This window comes from Diceros bicornis (genome assembly GCF_020826845.1).
Source record: "Diceros bicornis minor isolate mBicDic1 chromosome 30 unlocalized genomic scaffold, mDicBic1.mat.cur SUPER_30_unloc_5, whole genome shotgun sequence".
Classification (NCBI taxonomy): Eukaryota; Metazoa; Chordata; class Mammalia; order Perissodactyla; family Rhinocerotidae; genus Diceros; species Diceros bicornis.
Window position 1 is genome coordinate 2,504,094 of NW_026690903.1, and position 19,602 is coordinate 2,523,695.

At 48.7% G+C, this 19,602-nt stretch overlaps 1 protein-coding gene and 2 long non-coding RNA genes across 4 annotated transcripts; all 3 read left to right on the top strand.

The window, feature by feature from the left end:
- The first annotated feature begins 3,597 nt into the window (after positions 1 to 3,597).
- On the top strand, positions 3,598 to 5,056 carry LOC131402184 (ral-GDS-related protein-like). Its single transcript, XM_058537066.1, has 3 exons — positions 3,598 to 3,689; positions 4,457 to 4,686; positions 5,041 to 5,056. The coding sequence occupies exons 1-3, from the start codon at positions 3,681 to 3,683 to the stop codon at positions 5,054 to 5,056; spliced, it is 255 nt and encodes an 84-aa protein (XP_058393049.1). The 5' UTR covers positions 3,598 to 3,680.
- Positions 5,057 to 5,105: 49 nt separating this feature from the next.
- On the top strand, positions 5,106 to 5,724 carry LOC131402180 (uncharacterized). The gene is made up of 3 exons (XR_009218343.1): positions 5,106 to 5,219; positions 5,325 to 5,439; positions 5,636 to 5,724. It is a non-coding gene; the product is annotated as an uncharacterized LOC131402180 (long non-coding RNA).
- Positions 5,725 to 8,377: 2,653 nt separating this feature from the next.
- On the top strand, positions 8,378 to 9,680 carry LOC131402179 (uncharacterized). Of its 2 annotated transcripts, none has more exons than XR_009218341.1 (4): positions 8,378 to 8,412; positions 8,755 to 8,876; positions 9,077 to 9,174; positions 9,463 to 9,680. It is a non-coding gene; the product is annotated as an uncharacterized LOC131402179 (long non-coding RNA). The 2 variants fall into 2 exon arrangements; XR_009218342.1 differs by having other exon boundaries at positions 9,481 to 9,680.
- The last annotated feature ends 9,922 nt before the right edge of the window (positions 9,681 to 19,602 follow it).

A 19,602-nucleotide genomic window follows, 5' to 3' on the forward strand; every position in this document is an offset into this window, starting at 1 on the left:
CCTCCATCTCTAAGTGAGTATATTAGACACATGTGACACCAGCCCACAGGTGTTGTAGGTATTATCGCATATACACCTGATGAGGTCCCTAGGAAGCTCTTTTTAGCGCAATCCTCATTGTGCAGCTTGGGAGACTGGGGAGATCTTGAGAGGCACAGAAGCTTTTCCAGGACACAGAACTGGTAGGAAAAATGAGGTCTGAACTCAGCTCTGTCTCATCAAAGCTGGGGCCTGGATCCACTCCCAACGAGCTGTGGGGAGGGTGGTGATGGGTATTTGTGTACAGTGATGGAGATGACATGGGCAAGGAGGGAGAGCAGCCAACAGCCTAGCGGGGGATTTGGGTGGGTCTCATTGAAGGAAGGGCCTAAGTAATAGAACCTTGATGAAGTGACCTCACTTCCTTGGTGACAGCCCCCAACAGATCTTAGAACTCTGGTTACCAGGCACCTACATTGTAATCACAGCCTCCTGTCGACTTCATTTGAGTGGAGACCCTCAACACAGCAGGATGTTCTTGTGTGGTCAGAGGCTCTGGCTCCCAGAAAGCCCAGAATGAGAGCGTGTTAAGTCACTTTAGACGTTGGCTCAGCCCTCACCTCGAATGTGTGTGGCCTTTTAGCAGGAGGAACCATGAGTTAACAGTTTAGGCCAGGGCAGGACACTCTAGGTCAGGCCAGAACTGTGATCCCAAAAGGACAGCCCCACACCCCTTGACCCTCATTGTGTGTTTTTGGGGGGGAGGTGGAGTTAGGGAAGTTGGGGATGAGGAGGATCCAGGCTGGGCAGGAGCAGGAAGCTAGATGGTGGAAGTCGGGCAGTGTGTCATGTTCGTACTCAAGATCTTGACTGCAGGAGAGGAAGGTGAGTGCTTGGGACCAAGCTCCTCTATCCGCATGTGAATCCAGGACCTCAAGGTGACTCGCATTCCTTCCCTGGTGGAGTCTGTGCAGATGCCGCTCTGTGCCTGATCTGTGTTGGGGTTTCCCACTGTGGCAAATTCCAGACAGGCCCCTGATCCCCCATGGCCTGACTGCTGCGCACTGTCACTTCAGAGCTGCACCCATGAGATGGTCGAGGAGATGGTGGATGCTTTCTAGTTTGCCATCTCCCTGGAGTGGACACAGGTGCACCAGTCCATCAATGACCAGGGCTGGTCTGAGGTGAGTGTGGGTGCAGAGGGTTCGTCGCATCCAGGACCCTGAGATGATCAAGGCAGTACTAGAATCCAGACTCAAATCTGAGATTCCGCTGGGAACCGCTGCCCGAGAATTTTCTCACTAGAGTGCCCCACAGTACCACTCCCAAAGGAATCCGGACATCCACTCCTCCCCACAAGCTTCACAGGAGGGTAGAAAGTCACCTCAGTCCTCCTGGTGGTTCACCATGATGTCGCTGACTGTATGTTCCTCCTCTTCTCCCCCAGTGTGAGCATGAGTCCACTGTGAATTTAAATGAAGCCTGCAGGATATGTGCCCTCCAGGCAGCATGATGAAGAATCTGACAGAGTCCACGGCACCAGCTTTCCTGAGTAGGAACATCTCCAGCTTCACCATCTTCATGGTCAACTAATCGGCCTCAAACACATCCCACTGGGTCCTGGACCAGCTGTTTACTAGGTGAGCAGCCACTCCCTCCTCAGCACAGTGGTGACTCTGCCCTCTGCCAGCTGTGTACCTTGGGCAAATCCCCGCATCTCTCGGAGCCTCAGTTTGCTCTTCTGAAAAGTGGGGGGGGGGTAAATTTCATGGTGATCTTGTAGGGACTAATGGGATGAGCAATGGCAGGTGCTTACCTGGTGCCTGGATCTGCAGAGAGGGCTGTAGACATGCTGTGGTTTTTCATGATTATTATTTCTCTCTTTGTCATGAAAAGTAGTCTGCCTCACCCTTTTCTGGGATGTGGCCTTTCTGAGTTTGGAAAAGCACATGGACACCACCCTGTCAAGGAGGTGGAGATTCTGTCCAGCTGGTCCTGGTCGTTTTCCCTGTGGTAGCCAATCAGGGATCTCTGTGGCAGCAGAGGGGCCCCAGTCCCACTCAGGTGTCTGGGATGGTTCTGGTTGGACTTCACTCATGCAACCATTTAGATTAAGCACCTACTACATGCAGGACTTTTGGAGACACTTAGTAAAACTCAGTGAATAAAGGAGATACAATCGCTGGGCCTCAATTGTTGTCTGAGAGTCAGACAGTCACATTGGACATCATTCGCAGGTCCTGTCCTCCATCGTACATCCCAAGTGGTGCCCTGATAGCCTCCTTTACATCTAGAGGCATCTTTCCTTATTCCAGCCAGGAGGGCAGAGCGCAGGACCATCTGAAAACGTGAGTGGTCTTTGGGTCCCGAAGAAGGGCTTCCTGTCTCTACAAAACAATGTGTGAAGGGAGAGATGGGGGCTGTGGCTGGGGCGGGCCTGTCAGAACACACATCTCACGCATCTTTTGATTTCCATGGGAAGGCCTAGGTCTGGTGGCTTCCAATCTAAGAGGACAGGACTCAAAGAGCTTGGATGGGTGTCAGGACCCCTGGGAATCAGAGCGGTGGCTTGTCTGAGTTGTCCCCAAGAGACCCATTCCCACCACAGACCCATCAAAATCTGCCTCACCACATCCACCGCTTCTGAAATCAACCTCCAGGCCCAAGATAGGAGATGTGTGAGCAACTTGCTCACAAATCTGCCTCAGTGCTCAGTCCAGTTGTACAAGTGCATGGAGGGCTGGGCTGGGCTGTGTCCCAGCCCTTTGGGAGAAGAGTGTCAGCGAGAAGAGAGTCACGACAGAATCTGTGTTCAACCTGCTGTATAAGCAGGCCTGCCACTTCCAGGATAACCTCACAGGAACCACTGCTGCTGTGGGTCTCTCCCTTGGATGGGAAGAGGCAGGCATAGGGGCCCAGTCCCAAGCCAGGTGCCTTGGGGGAGAAGTGTGGAGGGAAAGGCCAGGCCTCTGACTCTGTTGCCAAATTGCCTCCCCCAGTGCCATTTCTTCTCTGGTATGAACCTGCCTGGACCCAGGGCAGGATTTCTGGGAGCCCCTGCACTTTCCCTGCTTCAGGGTGAAGTTGGCCTCTCTGTGTGTCAGCTTGCGTGGCTCGGGGCTGCAGGGCCATGCCTACCTTCTCCAGGTCCAGCTGGAGCATCCACGGCCCATTGAGGCAGAGCTGGAAGGTGAGGTGACTGCAGTCTGGGAAGAAAATTTGCTGCGTGTTCAGAGGCTTTGTTCCCTTCAAGGCAGTGGGGTCTTTCCTGTCTTTGACAGGCACAGGGGAAGTCAGCTACTTGAGTGACACTGTTTCTTTCTCCTGCTGCAGTACCATCTCAAGAGCTCCCCACCGCTCCAGAGCCAGAGCAAGGGCCAGCTCCATGGCTAGATCCAGCTCCAGCTCTAGTTCTACCACCTGTGCTAGAGCTGGAGCCAGTGTCACCTCCATCAGTCCATCCAGGGCCAGAGCCACCACCAACATCAGCTCCAGCCCCAGTGCCATCTCCTCAGCAGGAGTCAGATGGACCATTGGCTCCAGGGAGAATCCTCCCTCCACCTGGAGAGATAACAGCAGAGCCAGATCCAGCCCTAGAACCCACCTGCCCCTGGTACGTGACCACCAAGAACCTTCTGTGGGAGGAGAAGCCTGACTTCTTGGAGTTCCCTCCCTGGCTGGTGGCAGATCAGTTGACACTGATGGATGTGGTGAGCAGTGGGGCTCTCAGGGCAGGTGGGGCCGGCCTTCCCTGTGCCATGAGCTTCCCCACATCTGCCATTTCCTGATCCAGAATCCCATGATCTCAGTCCAACTTCCCTGCTTACCCTCATGTAACCTGAGCAGCCTTCTTAACTCCCAAGCCTTTGCTGTCCTCATGTGGACAGTAGAGATGGACACTGAGAGCAGCTGCCATGCAGAGTGTCTGTACAGATGGATGAGGTGGAGCAGAGAGGAAGTTGGGCAGAGTCTGTGCTTTGCTGAGGGAGGGGTACACACTGAAGTGCTGTCTGGTCCTTGGGGAGTTTACTCATTTGCCCAGGAGGCCTCAACAGGCTCAGCACTTATTAGGCACCTCTTGTGTACATGACTGCATGGCAGACAAACAAAGCCCGTGGTTCTTGCTCCCTTGGGGGAATGTGCATCTGAAGGAGGAGTCAGACCCCAGGATGATCAGAATGGGTGGAAGCTGCCCCTAGAGACGGTCAAGCAGGAGCCGAGTTCTGGTGCTTGGATGAAGTGAGACTGGGCTGTGAGCAAATGCCACTTCCCTGGGCCACAGTATTGGGTCCTGGGTCATACTGTGCTGGGTACCCTCAGGGGACACAGGCAACACCCAGGGACTCCCACAAGCCTCAGGCCCACATTCTCAGCTTCCTGAACTCCAGCTCTCATCACTGACCCGGCATGGGACTGGGGGTTGTGGACGCTGAGCTGGGCTGTGTCAGGGCTGCGTGACACTCCCTGTCCTCCCCAGGAGCTCTTCAAGAAAGTGATACTCCATGATTTCCTGGACTCCATCTGGTCCCAGTGGGACAACAGGGCCAATGAGCACCTTACACCCACCATCCATGCCATCATGACCCACTTTAGCAGAGTGGTCAAATGTGTCATCACCACCTGCCTCGGGGACCCGAGCATGACGGCCCAGGACAGGGTCAGGGTGGTGGAGCTCTGGATCCAGGTGGCCAAGGTAAGATGTGGGAGGCCCTGAGAACCCCTCTCTGGAGTCATGGGAACCGTTCCTTCTCCTTACTCAGTTCTCAGGATTGAAGTTTGTGGTCTGAGCCTTCGCACAATCCTTAGGCTCCTCCTGCCAGGGCCTTGATGACCTGACTCATGGTCCCAGTGGTAGGAAGCTCACCCCATCCTGGGCTCCTTCCTTGGCTTGAGCTAAAATCCTCCTCCCTGGGAGTGTTCCTCATCAGGGTCCAGCTGTGCTCTTCCCGGGTTTCCTGAGCCTCTGTCTCATCCAGGACAGGAGACGTCCATGAGGGGACAGGAGCCAGAGGAAGCAGGGCTCCAGCTCCCAATCACAACACATTGTCTTCCCTTCCCCAGAAGTGCAAATGCCTGAGGAACCTGTCTTCACTCCATGCCATCCTCTGGGCAATTCAGAGCCCCTCCATTCAGCGTTTAAATAAGACATGGAGATGGGTGTCCAGGTGGGTAGGTCTCTCTCCATGAGAGCACCACCTGGGTGGACCAGACACCCCCCACAGGACTGCCATTGCCCTTCAGTAAGCTGGAACCTCCTGGGAGACAATGAACCCTGGGGACAGGGTCTGACCTGGTTGGGAGGCATGGAGTCTTTCTGGAAACTTAGGCCAGTGGTTCTGCTTCAGGAATCAGTTTCCCGAAGTGCCAGACCCTGACTTGAACTAAATTGAAGATTTTCAAGTGTTTGCTTTGCAGCAACAGAACTCTCTGTCCACCTGAAATCAAGAATCTTTAAAACAAGTTTGTTCAGTAGATAAGAGAATGAAGGCCCCAGGTGACAACAAGAGAGACCCCTCCCCAGTCCCAGAGACCTCTGGGCTCAGAGGACACACTGAAAACGCTCATCCATGCTGTCTGGATAATTCTGCGTTTTGAAACAAAAGGGATTTACCTTTAAACCATCCCACAGTGTTTCATTCCTTTTTTCCCTCCTCAGGAGGAACTGCAAAAAATTTAAAACCTTGTGCAGAATGGACCAGTGGGAGAGGAGGAAGCTGCTCACGGAGATGAGTGGAGGCTCGAGATCTGGAAGGAGAGAAAGTGAGGGGGGAGGAGGGACCAGGCAGGGTGTTCTTTGGTAAGATTTTGACTTAAGGTTCCCTGAGAAATAACGGTGTGTCTTGTCAAGCTTGACAGGCAGCGGGGGGTGTGAGCTGCAGGAGCAGGTGGGGACTGTTGGACGTAGGAAGTCGGTGTCATGGCGTAGAGTGGTGTTGGTTGGATTGTTCCAGGAGGTGAGGAGCTGGCAGAATGAGCAGGTCTCTAGCTTCCATGCGGGCCCATCAGTTGGCCCTCATCTTTCTCCAGGCTGGCGGGTGGATGGAGTGGGTGGGGTTTCTTTCTTCCTAAAGCAGCCCAGTCTGTCTTCAGGAAGCCAGGCCCCTGTTGCTCCTTCGGTCTTCACTGCACCTCGCAGGGAAAAGCACCTTGCCTGCCCCAGGGACGGGCACTGTGTGGTCACACGGTCCAGGTGCACACACGGGCTGCCCAGCCTTGGAAGTTATGGTGGATCTGGGACAGAACTGTGTGCTCTCTGGGACTCTGCACTCTATCCCGATAGTGGTCATTGCTGACAACCCAGTGAAAGTCTACCCCGGTGCCTTGTTGAAAAAGATACGCCCCAGATGGCAATGGGAATTATCGGGGAACCTACAGATTCTGAATGGACCTTCCTGGCAGGACATTAGAAGTTTCCAAGTAAAAAGGGATGCAAATGTCACCATTACACAGCGCCCTGGTCACCCCCTACACTGTCACTCAGATGTGGCAGAAGGGGATCCCCTTCCTGAGTGAATGAAGGAGGAGTTCTGTGCAGGGACAATCCTGGGGGGATCCTAAGGAGCTGAAGCATTTGGCATGACCTCAGGTCCAGCCTGGAGTCAGAAAATCCCAGGGGGCTGGGAAAGGCAGAATCCACTTGGATATGACCCTGGGACACCTTTTGCCTCCCCATCCATACCTCAGCCTGACTAAGGGCCTAGACACACCCCGAGAGTCCAGAGGAGAGGACTTTGGTCAGAGGTGTGTTTGGAGGAGGAGTGAAGGCCGGGGGACAGGGCCTCTGGCTGGGAGGGGGAGCGGTCTCTCCTCTGTGGGCCCCTGAGCAAGTCACCGCCCCTCTGTGGGCCTCGGTCTCCTCATCTGGGAAATGGAGGGAGATGATCTGTGGTGCAGGCCTCATAGGGGTGGGTGATGAGGTACAAGGGGGAGAGGAATGTGCAGGAGCTTTGTGCTCCTCCTCCTCGAGGGGCAAGGGGAGAGTACTTGTGACAGTCAGATGACACTGAGTCCTCAGGGGACCCTGAGAGACATGGGGAGTCCTCCTCACACTTTTCTGATGAGGAGAGAGGCTTAGGGGCCTGGGAAGGCCTGAGGGCACAGAGGAGGGAGTGTTGGAGCTGGGATTGACTAGAATCAGAGCACTCTAGAATGGGAACAGCCATAGACACCAGATGTCCAGGGTCCAAGTTCAGGGGCCTGGGAGACACGGGGAAGGGAGCATGGCCTCCGGAGCCTGTCCTTGACCCTGCAGGATGTGACCTCTGTGAGGGCCACCCTGGAGATGGACCCCCAGGGAGGCCAGGAGAGGCAACAGCAGGTGAGGGGGCCTGAGGGGGAGGGTCCAGGCATCAGAGGAGGGGGTCTCCTCCCTCACGGCTGGAGGCCTCCCAAAGAGAGGGGTCTCTCCTCCTCCAGCCCAGCTCCTGGAGCCCCAGAGCCTGAAATGCCTGCCCTGGAAGTGACCAGGAGGAGGCCTCCAATGACTGGGCCGAGGATGGATTTGTGGGGGGAGTGGCAGGGACCGCACAACCTGGGATTTGCCAAAAGCCACCCCTGGGAGCTGACGGGGGACGTTGGGTGGTCCTGGAGGCGGCAACTGGGAGGAGGCTGCTGAGGGTCCTAGGCTGCTCTCTGTGGGAGTCTGTGGTGGGCAGGAGGATGGGGTGAAGTGATTTGGGGGACGGTCCATGGGGGCATCTGAGAGCTGGGACTCATCACCCCTCCCACCCTGATTTCACAGGGTGTCGTCCCCTTCCTGGGCATGTACCTCTATCACCTGAAGCTGCTGAACATTGGGATGGAGGATGATCTGGAAGTGAGTGAACCTGGAGGTGGGGCCAGGGAACAGGAACCTGAGGTTTGGGAGGAGAAAGCCCTGCACTGGCCCCTGAGCTCTCAGTACCTGGCAAACCTCCTCTCATGAGAGCCCCATGGCCACCCCTGGGAGCTGGGGAGTCAGGCTCATCTTAGCGATGCGGGAACGGAGGCTCCACGTAAGCCCCCCACGAGGCTCCCTGGCCTGGGGAGTCTCAGAGCTGCCTGCCTGCAGAGCTGCAGGAGGCTGTGTCTGAGCTGCACTCAGCCTCCCCTGCCCATGGGGGAGTACCATCAGCTCCTGCAAGTCAGGAAGCACATCTGTGGTCCAGCTGTCCCTTCTTGCCTGAGGCCTCAGTCTTTCCGTCTGTCATCAGAAATGGGTGGGCTACAAGGTCTCTGGCTTCAGCTCCCCTGTCCCTTCTGCTCTGGAGCCCAGAGCCTGGCCCAGTGTCAAGTTCTGTTTGTGGAAGTTCTGCCCTCTGCTGGGCACTGACAATCCTGCAGCCTGAGAAGGAGTGGGATGGGGGTTGGTTATGGGCTTGGGGGGCTGTTTCTGATGGACATTCGCTGTCTTCTTTCCAAGGAAATCTGGTGAACCTCCAGAAATGGCGTGAGGTGAGCAGCTGTGGGGAGGGTGGGAAAGTGGAAATCACAGACCACACGTGGTAAGATGTTTCGTGTCCTCATCCCTCGGGTCTTACATTTATTGGATGAGTTAGATCCACAAAGCTGGGAATCCCATCACGTTGGCGGGTGCGGGAGGGGCTGGCATCAAGGACACCTTCCTGGATGAGGAACTAATTCAAGGCAACTGTGAGGACAGGCAAGTCCTGAATGGAGAGGGAAAGCAGGAGGGTTCCCGAGATAGCACAGACCCCAGACCGGATCCTCACTCCCCACAAGTTCCTGGCGGGGTTCCCCACCCAAGCCCTGTCTGCACCCTGTCCTTCCTCCCAGAAATGCAAAGTCATCAGGAGGATCCAGCTGCTCCAGCAGGCTGCAAATAAGTATGACCTGGAGCCCGAAGAGCGATTTGGGGCCTGGTTCCAGGCCATGGAACCCCTCAGTGTCGATGAGAGGTGAGGGCACAGGAGTTGGGTGAGGTCAGGCCAGACTCACTCTGATGGCTGGTTTCAGAGCGTGTGGCCTGGCTCCCTGATCAGCCACAGACCTCAATGCATGGTGACCCATGGAACACCGGGACTCAGCTGCTGGCAGACTCTGGGAGGGACACCTGAGGTGCGGCTCCTGGTAGCTCACAGGCCGCTCTGTCCTGTAGCTACTGCCTCTCCTGTGGGCTGGAGCCCACACACCATAAGGCGAGCAAAATGCGGCTCTTCAAGAGAAAGAACTGGCCATCCTCCAGTTAAGGGCCTAGTGAGTGTTGGGACCAGCAGCGACTGAATCCAGGGGCTCAGTATATCTTCGGGTTAAGCATGGGCCTGGATCCCAGCTCCACTGCTGATCAGGCTTGTGAAAGGGTGCTCCCCTCTTCTCTCTGGGACTCGGTTGCCTCCTCTGAAATGGGTGATGCTCAATGATGCCTCCCGCATCAGGGACAAACGGGGTGCTGTTGATGGACTGAGCACTCGGCACAGGGTTTGGATCAGAGTGAAGGGGAGCAGGGAGGTGTGCTGTGAATCCCAGGGAGGCACCCCAAAATAGTCTGTTTCTTCTCTTCAGCCACCGTGCCCTTGGCAAAGAGCCATAACACTCCGGAGACCACAAGTTCAGCTCCTCCTGAGCAGCGGGGACACTGACGCCCTCGGGGTGCACCGGGCCAGCTCTTCCCACCTGAGTGAAGGAAGACATCCTAAGACTTTCCCTGGTTTCCCCTAAAGCCCCAGAGGGAGGGCCCCACCCCTTCCAACTCCCTGACATCTGCACCCTGGCGACTGTTAACCCATTGGTGAGGAGCGATATTATTTCTTTAATAGTAAATGGTAGATTTGACTCTTACATTATATCCTGCTTCTGTCACAGCCTGGGTGTTGTGGTGTGGTTCTTTCACTGCTTATGCTCATGTAAACAAGACACAGAATCTCACTTTCCTCCTTGAATTAAGAACTCGTGTATGGTTACAGCTTATTGTATGTGGCAGAAGGGAGGGGGGAGGACCAGTCTCCTCCCTGGCTACTGAATGACACCCTCAAGTCCCCTTCCTCAGAAGACAGGTGCATTTCAGTGTGGTTCAGCTGGACCAGGAGCAGAGACAGCCCCTCAGATCTCCCTGGAAGTAGAGGTTGGAGGGACTTTCCCAGGCAGAGCAACAACCAGTGAAATGTGGGTGTTTTTCAAATAACACTTACCAGGACCATGTCCTTCCCTAGGATAGTGGCTGTCTTTCTACAGCTTGCAAGGAAGAATTAATGTTTTTACTTATCTTGTTGAGGTTTCTTTTGATCAGATTTTGGAACTTGCCATTTTCTAATCAGTCTCCGGATTTGCATCTACACTAAATGAGTAAAAAAAATAGAAAGAGAAAAGTTTGCCTGTGGAATGGACAAGGCCAGAGGAAGACCATGTGCAGATAGACTAAGGGCCGACAGGACATCCCCCTCAGGCCACCTCTAGAGCTCCCTGTTCACCCTTCGCCTCGATTGGAATCCTCCTAGGATCCTGCCCCATGCACTTGGAAGTCCTTTTCCTCCTTGTTTCATATCCAGAGGGAAAGATTGACGATGCAGATTTTAAAGGTACAATCAGACTTTGTTCCATAAACCTCACTGCTCTCTGTGAACTAGGATTTACAGCATCCCCGCACTTCCTTGTATGATTCTCTTTGCACAGAAATTCGCTAGAAGGCCCCCAGCCTCTCTGTCAGGTACATCGTGGCCATTCCTCACCTACTGTGCCTGACGGATCAGGGGTGAGCTCTGGTTTGCCAGGACAATAGACCTTAATCCTGTCCACTGAATGACCCACACCATCCCTTGCTGCCCAGGGTGACGTCTGGGCCCTTGTGCTTCTGAGGTCCATGGTCTCAGATCATCACTAGTTTACACACTCAGTCATGTTGTTGCTGACTTGTCCCAAAGGGGCAGTTGGGCCTGAGCGCATAGAGCACATAGCCCCTGGGACATCTGTGTTCTTTTCTCCAGTCTGTGCTGTGGTTATGAGGATTTGTGTTACAGGGATATGAAACTTTCCTGTTGGGAGTTTTGAAAGATGAGGCAGGAGAGGGGCAGGTATAGAAGTGGGTCCAGCAGGGGAATATCACCAATCTTAAACACCACAGACACAACAGACACAACATTACCAATTAAAATACTGAAATGCTCCCCACGTGGGTGATGAACAGACACTGCTCAGAGCTCACCCCAAGAACCCACCCCACGACCAGGAGCTAAAGTGTTACCACCCAGCATTTTGAACATCATGCCTGGAAACACCCTGTAAGACAAGGGCCATTGTATTGACTTCCTTGGTACCTCTTCCCCCTCCTTTCTGATGGCTGCAAGTGTCACCCAGGGAGGTCTTTTCAGTTCAGCCAGAAGCAGAGTAGAAATCCTGGTTCCCAGAGAGCAGGCTCTTCTTTCCAGGGCCCTGTCATCCGGGAAAGAAAGAATTCACACTTCGGTGTAGACACACAAACACACACACTCATATCCCATCCAAATCCCAAGATGCATGAACTACTAAGAGATTAAAAGTGACTTCAGAAACAGATCAACAAATTGCAAAAGAAGGGTTTCATTAAGATCCTGACTCAAATAAAATGTAAAACCAGGAAATAACCTTGACAAAACTGGGAGACTTTGGATACTGACTAGATAGTTGATTATCCGAATGACATTTTTATTTTTGTATGTGATAACTTTATTGTGTTTGTGTTCAAAAAATCCCTGAGCTGTAAGAGAAACTGAAATATTTACAGCTGAAATGATGTGCTCTCAGCCATCTCAGCTGGTTAATTCTTAGGGTCTTGGTGTGAGGATAAACAAAGTCAGATGGTATACGAGTTGACAATCTTTGAAGCAAGTAACAGGTTCACAGAGATTGATTTATCTCTACTCTGAGATTTCGAGATTTTTGAAAACCTTCAGAACACACTTTTGATAAAAGTAGTATACTTGGTGTTCACATTGCAATGTTAGAAACTAAACATCACAAATATAAAGGAATACTTCTCCATGCTGACATAAGGAAGTTCTCTCTCAGTCTGGCTTCTGTGAATGACCTGATGATGCCACCAATTTTTCACTTATCCCATGTTTGTTGAGTAATTCATATGTATTCTGTGCTGTGTGCAAGGCAAACTCATTTCCAGGACTCTGGATCTAATGTGGGAAGGAAGGCAATGAGCCTGCTGCAAGGTTCTCTGAGTGGAACATAATGTCCCCAGGGGGTATGCTCATTCTTTAGATTCCAAAATCAAAGCTACACAAATTTGCCAGGGAACAGAGAAGAGATACTTAATTCATGATATAGAAATCACCTATGTCTGAATTACCAGGTGACAATGAAGAAAAAGATTGACCGATTTTATGTTATAATTAGATGCAAAATCATAGTGCTGGCCCCTGGCCGAGGGGTTAAGTTTGGCATGTTGTGCTTTGGTGACCCAGGTCCAGTTACCAGGCACGGACATACAATACTCATTAGCAGCCACGCCGTGACGGTGACCTGTATAGAAATTAGAGGAAGACTGACAACAAATGTTATCTCGGTGAATCTTTCTCAGCAAAAAAAACAAAAAACAAAAAAAACAAAATCACAATAAAAATGTATGGAATCGGATTTAATATACATTAAAAGACAAATCTCATTCAAGTAGGTATCATCTCTTCATTGAGTGTAAGTTCTAGAAAAAAACAAATGTAAGTTCAAAACACTAATTCCTCAGCTTCAATTATCCTATAAATTTTAATATAAAAAGGAGAAAACTCAGCAAGTATACTCAAATAAATAAATATTGAGGTTTACCATGAAAGGTCAAAATCATGATGGACGTTACAAAGAGATGCTGTGAGAGTCAAGCCTGTCTCATGCGGAATTTCTCAACGGCACCACTCACCTTTTCTTCAGCACTGAAGCTGCTCTCCTTACTGTGTTTTCAGGATGCCTTTCTTGGCTCCTTGCTCTGTCTTCCTACCCGGCAGTCTCGTCTGTCCTCGAGACCACAGTCTCTCGCATGCTTTTCTTCACTTTCTGTGTCTGTCTCCTGATATCTCTAGAAGATGCCTGTTGCCTGCAGAGTGTCTGTGAGCGATCCAGACCCATTCTTGGACTTACCTCTGCCCAATATGGACAGTGGGCTGGGGTGGGATCAGGGCTGGTGTGCAGATCCCTTGGCCCCTACATGGTCCAAGGATTCACATGGACCAGCCTGTGTGACTGTTTCGAAGGTATTTGCGACTCCAAAGATCTTAAGAGTTCTCCTTCACTGCTGCAGGCCTGGAGTACCTTCAGTCTCCTGTATCCACAGACTTGCTGCGGCTTCTCCAAGGTCTCATCCCACTGACTCCCTCTGACCTCACCGCCAGGTTGGGAAGTTATTCCAGTAACTGGCCTCTGGAATATGCAGCTCCTTAGGCTTCAGGGTGCATAGAACTTCAGTTTTCTGATTGTGCTTAGTTTCATGGTCTTACCGTTTCCACTACGAAGTCGGGGCATATCTTTTGATCTTTCATTTTCAAAACAAAATAAAATGTGAAATTTGAACAAAATGGAGGATGAAGATTACCATCCACGGAGAATGTTCTCAGCTCAAGTGGATATTCCACTTTCTTTCTATCCCTGGAGACGTGTCTCAAATCACACTGTGCATCACAATCATTGGAGGGTTTTTAAAACTCAGATTGCTGGACATCAACCCTAGTAGGTCTGGGGAAGGAATGGAGCATTTTCATTTCTAAGAGGTGATGTTGATGCTGCTGGTACAGGGACCACACGTGGAGAACAGGATTCAGTGACACCATCAAGCTGATGTGAGACAAGGACAGAAAGCTCAAGGTCATTATCCAGTGTCAAATCCAGACCAGCTGCCGTCCGCCATCTTGCTTCAGTTCGTTCCTCTCCTCCTCTCTCTGTCATGGACAAATACACACATGCTGATGCCCCACAGCCCACTGTTATTGGGACACACGAGTTCCAAGGTCTCCATAGCTCCTTTTAGTGCCTCATCTCTAATGACATTATTCACTACTCCATCCCTAGTCATTCACTTCCACACCTCGAGCCTATCTTCACCCAAAATTCTCCTGCTTGCAAATCAGTAATTCTGAAACACCGTATTCCCAACACAAATTTCCACATTTCCAGTTTTTACACAAAGAACTCCACTCTAAATAATCATTCTTTAATAAACTAGATTACTCCAGCAGGAATATCTTCACAAGCCTCTCTTTCTTTTCTTCTTATACTCTTGTCTATTAAGCTCAGTTTCCACAGTCCATCATTTCAATCATCCACTGACCATACGCCCAGATTCCTTATTGCCATCATATCCACCCTGCACACTTCAGATGATTTCAAATACATGCCATGCCATGTTGACACTTGCACTGAACAGAGAATGCACCACAAGTCTGTGTATCCCAACAAAGAATCAACAGCAACCAATGGACCTATATGCATTTCTCTAATGCTTCCTGAATGCTCTACTCAATTCTTTCCATTTCTTGAGTTCCATAAATCTCTATAGTCCGACCTCCTCCATATTTCACAGATAAATTGTTAACCCTCAGACAAGAACTATTTCACTCTCTAGTCATCAGGTCTACAAATATTCCTCATGAGAAATTCATTTCTCACACCTTTTGTTATATGCAAAGAAATTGATTTCTTGGTTGAAACCACTCTGATTTTTATCTTTTCCTTCCATTTCAATGGCATTATGCCCTCAATATTTATTGTGCTTTCCATAACTTCCCTACTTGAATCATCCCTCAAGTTTCAAATATGCACAAATCTCTACCATCTACAAACCAATCTTTCATCCAGCATTCTTAATAGTACTCACCCTCCACACACCTCCTCTCCTCCTCCTGCCAGGGATCCATTGTGAAAAGTTCACATATATCCCAATGTCTCTGTTTCCACAGTGCCCACCCAATCCCACTCAGATTCTGCAGATGCTTCTCTTGCTAACCTCACAAGCCATGTCTCTTACTAATCCACTAGGGACTTTTGATGATTGATCTGACACGCTCTGCAGTAACACGTGATATTGCGGACTCCAATGTCCTTTTAAAAGACCATTTGTCCTTGGGCTTCACCACCCTACACTGTCCTGCTCTTGCCTGTCTCAACTTCCTGAGCAACTTCCTGGCTTCTCTTTATGACCACCCCACAACGACTGATGCTTCCCAGAAGTCAGCACTGCTCTGACAACTGTTCCCCATCTGCACCCTCCTTCTGGGGCAACCCCATCCATTTCTCTGGCTTCAAATACCACTAATGAGCCAAACATGTCCAAAGAATCAACAGAGACTTAACTCTGATCCCCAGACCCATTTATCTACCTGCCCACTCACCAAATCAGTGATGACACAACTCACAATGACCAGGTCCCAAGTTGAACAAATCGCTTCCCCAAATAATTTGCTTCTGTCTCGGTGTCCTCAAACTCACTTGTTTGTAGTAATAACCTGTCTACCCCTGGGTGTCACTCTGGACAACCTTCCACCCCACACTCACATATCAATGAACCATCCATCCACCCTTCTGAATCTACCTACAGGTCATCCACTTCTGATTTATTTCTAAACACCTTTCAGGTCTCCTATAAATTAGCATTTCCACACAGTGAACTCTCTTGCTCTAGTAACCTAAATTACAAAGCCCCATTTTTCCTCTTTGGTGATCTTTTTTCTGTTTTAGTTATATGTGCATTATTATCTATTTCTTTCAAGATTTGGTTCTTTCTCACTAAATTAGATATTCCATGATGACAAGACTAATATGGATTTTCCAAATTTTCCCACAATAGTGTTCACATATGGCTTTGCACACAAAAAGGGCTCACATATATTATGTGCACAATATATATTTTATATTTATATACATATAAAATTCAAACACTAAAACTTTGCTTCATGAAATATTTTAAATCCATCCACTTAACTAATCTTTTTTTTTTCCCAAGGTAGATCAGCCCTGAGCTAACATCCATGCTAATCCTCCTCTTTTTGCTGAGGAAGACTGGCTCTGAGCTGACATCTATTGCCAGTCCTCCTCCTTTTTTCCCCCAAAGCCCCAGCAGAGAGTTGTATGTCATAGTTGCACATCCTTCTAGTTGCTGTATGTGGGACACGGCCTCAGCATGGCCAGAGAAGCAGTGCATTGGTGTGCACCCAGGATCCGAACCCCAGCCACCAGCAGCAGAGCATGCACTTAACTGCTAAGCCACCATGGGGCCGGCCCCTCCACTTAACTACTCTTGTGCAAATATACCACCTTTATAGTGGTACACTGCAATAAATTAGCAAGAGTAGCTTAAGATTCCAAATCCTTTCCCCTGGTAATCCAATCACGAGACTCTAGTTTCAATGATCTGTTTAAAATGCAAAAGTGATCGGTTCATCTTAAATTTTAAATCCTCCATTTCTATTTTCAGCACATATTTCTCCTGGTGTCTTATCATAAATATTAATACTACCCTTTTCATTACCTGATATGTTCCAATTTGGAGGGAAAACTATTTGGTCATTCTATTTGTAAAGCACTTACTACATGCAAAGCTCTGGTATAAAACCCGTGATCTACAAAATAACTAAACAGACTGACTGCCCCTGTTTGATTTAGTCTTAGTGAGAGGAAAGAGATCATAAATGGCAAAGGATGTATAACATGCCATGTAGAAATCACTGCTGTGATGAACAATAAGGCAGAGACTGAGAGTTTAAGCTTGAGCACATTTTCAAATTACTTGTCTTTGTGTGTGTGTGTGTGTGTGTGTGTGTGTGCACGTGCTCATGCCTGTTGCCTAGATGGGATGAATTGCTTCCTCCTGGGGGTTGGGGGAGCCACCTATGCCTTGGGAAATTTCCTCCAGGTGCACTTAATATGCACTTTGTTATCCATGTGTGTTAGTCAGTATTCTCTAGAGAAATAGAATCACCAAGACACTCCCATAATCAAGGCCAATAATCGGACTCTCAGCTACATCCTGCTCATCTCCCTCACCCTCTGTTTCCTCTGCTCCTTACTCTTCATTTGTCGTCCCAAGACAGCCACCTGCAGTCTTCATCAAATCACATTTGGAGTTGTATTTACTGTGGCTGTTTCCACTGTCTTGGCCAAAACTATGAATGTGGCTGTGGCCTTCAAGGTCATTGCACCAGGGAGAAGGATGAGGCAGTGGTTGGTGGCAGAGGAACCTAACTTCATCATTCCCAGCTGCTCCTTTATCCAGCTGAGTCTCTGTGGAATCTGGCTGGGAACCTCTCCTCCCTTCATTGACACAGATGCACACACTGAACACCGCCACATCTTCATCGTGTGCAACAAGGGCTCGGTCACGGCTTTCTACTGTGTTCTGGGACACCTGGGCTCTTTGGCCCTGGGCAGCTTCACTGTGGCTTTCATGGCCCGGAACCTGCCTGACACCTTTAATGAAGCCAAGATCCTGACGTTCAGCATGCCGGTGTTCTGCAGTGTCTGGGTCACCTTCCTCCCCTTCTACCACAGCACCAAGGGCAAAGTCATGGTGGCCGTGAATGTCTGCTCCATCTTGGCCTCCAGTGTGGGGCTATTAGGCTGCATCTTTGGTCTCAAGTGCTACGTTATTTTCCTAAGGCCAGAGAGAAACACATCAAATATGTTAACGAATAAAATACATTCAGCGAGAAAATAATCGAAATGTAAGTTATTTTCATAGGTTACAAGAACTTGCCTACACTTGAAAAATAAACTATCACATTTTTGCAGATCCACTTTAAGTACCAACTAAACTTACCTTACATCTCCACTTAATTTTTTGCTTTACGTTTGTTTTGGCTTTGTACAATTTTCCTCGGGCATTCAAATGAACAAATACAAAAACATTCATACTAATTCTCCTCTAAAATTATGTGTGAAAGATTGCGAAAATGGCCACACATTAGTCTTCTCCCACTGTCTGTTTTGTCGTAGCATCCCACGTTGACTCTGGGTAGACTTGGCCTTGTAACTTGCTTTGGCCAATGGGACATTAACAAATGACATGAGCAAAGGCATGAAAAACACTTGCTCATTGTTGGTACTTGTCCTTCTCTGGCTGCCCTTGGGAAGCCTGAGGCCCTCAATATGTGAATGAGTCTAGATAGACTGCACATCTCCATTACTCCAGGTGACTTCAAGTCAACAATCAGATATGCGAGTAAGGCCGTCCTAGACCAGCCAATCCCAGCTGAGCCACCAATATGTCCAGATCAAAATAACTGCCCTGTTAGCCCACAGAATCTTGAGAAAAAATAAACTATTCTTATTTGTAGCCACCAAATTTTAGGTTGATTTTTTATACAGCAGAAGCTAACTGATACAGTATGCTACCATTTATATATGTCCACTCATTATTTGTGTAATTATCACAGATCTATTTCTTTATCCAATATCGTATACTGGAATATTTTTCTCTAGATTAAGTCTCTGAAAGAAAATCAGAGACCATATCACTTTCCATTTTACTTTTTCTCCTTCCTATTTTCAACCAGACATCTTTAAGCATATATATTAAGAATATCTTCACTAATTTTAAGATTATGGATAGTCTTCTATATTGTCATCCACCACTGTTATACGTGGGGGATTTTTACTTTTAATTTTAGCTCTTATAATCCATTTAGAATGATTTACTTGTGAATAATGTTAGTTGATGGTCCAGTGTTTTATTTTACAAATGGATATCTTTTAGTCTATAAAACAAACACTACATCATTTTAAAAGAAGATTTGAAGCACATGGAATCTGAATAATGTTTGGAAAATTGATATCTTTGAAACACTGTTTTCAATCACAAGTATAGTATATCTCTCCATTTAATCAGAGCTTTCACACGCTTTGTATCTCTCTATAATCTTCTTCATATAACTAATGTGTAGTTCCAATTATTTGAACTACTCATCTTAAATAATTCATTGCTCTTAGGAATGGAATAATTGTTTACATGTTTAAACTAATTCTTGCTCATGTAACAGTATTTTCGATGTTTCATATAGGAATCTAGCTTCCTTATACATTACTGCACTTATTTACCAGTTCTAAATTTTATAAGTTATGTCCCACTAAATAATAGATTTTCTCTTCTTCTCTAATATTATTTACCTCTTATTCATTTGATTCTCATTTTTTCATGACTGTGCTCTCCATTGCCACACTGAATCACAAGTGTTTTCCAGGAGCATTTTCCTCTTCTTAAGTTTAGCGTAAACATCAGATAAATGCCTTGTCAGGGCAGAGCAGGCATCTAAGCGAGAAAAAGTAAAAACGTGAAGGGGAATCATTTCTGCCTGGAAATCAACAGATTGCTTCTCTTGTCTGTTTGTAGCTGGAGATCTTATGACAATGTGGCCAGCTGAGAATCAGAGGATCTTTCTCTAGTCTCAGGAATTAGTCTTGGTCAAATCTCTCAACCTCTTTAGACCTCAGTTTCTTCACCTGTAACATGAAGAGTTGGACGAGTCTTTTTGAGTTCTGAAATCCAGTGACAACAAGATACCCTTCACCCAGATACACTTGACAAAGACCAGAGAGAATTTTTAGTTGTCTTCTTCTGCATCAACCTTATTATCCATATCACCTCTTAAAGATATATCAAATGTCTACTTTCGCATGACACTGATAAAACAGGTTCCATACCAAATCGCTGTTCATTGGGATAAC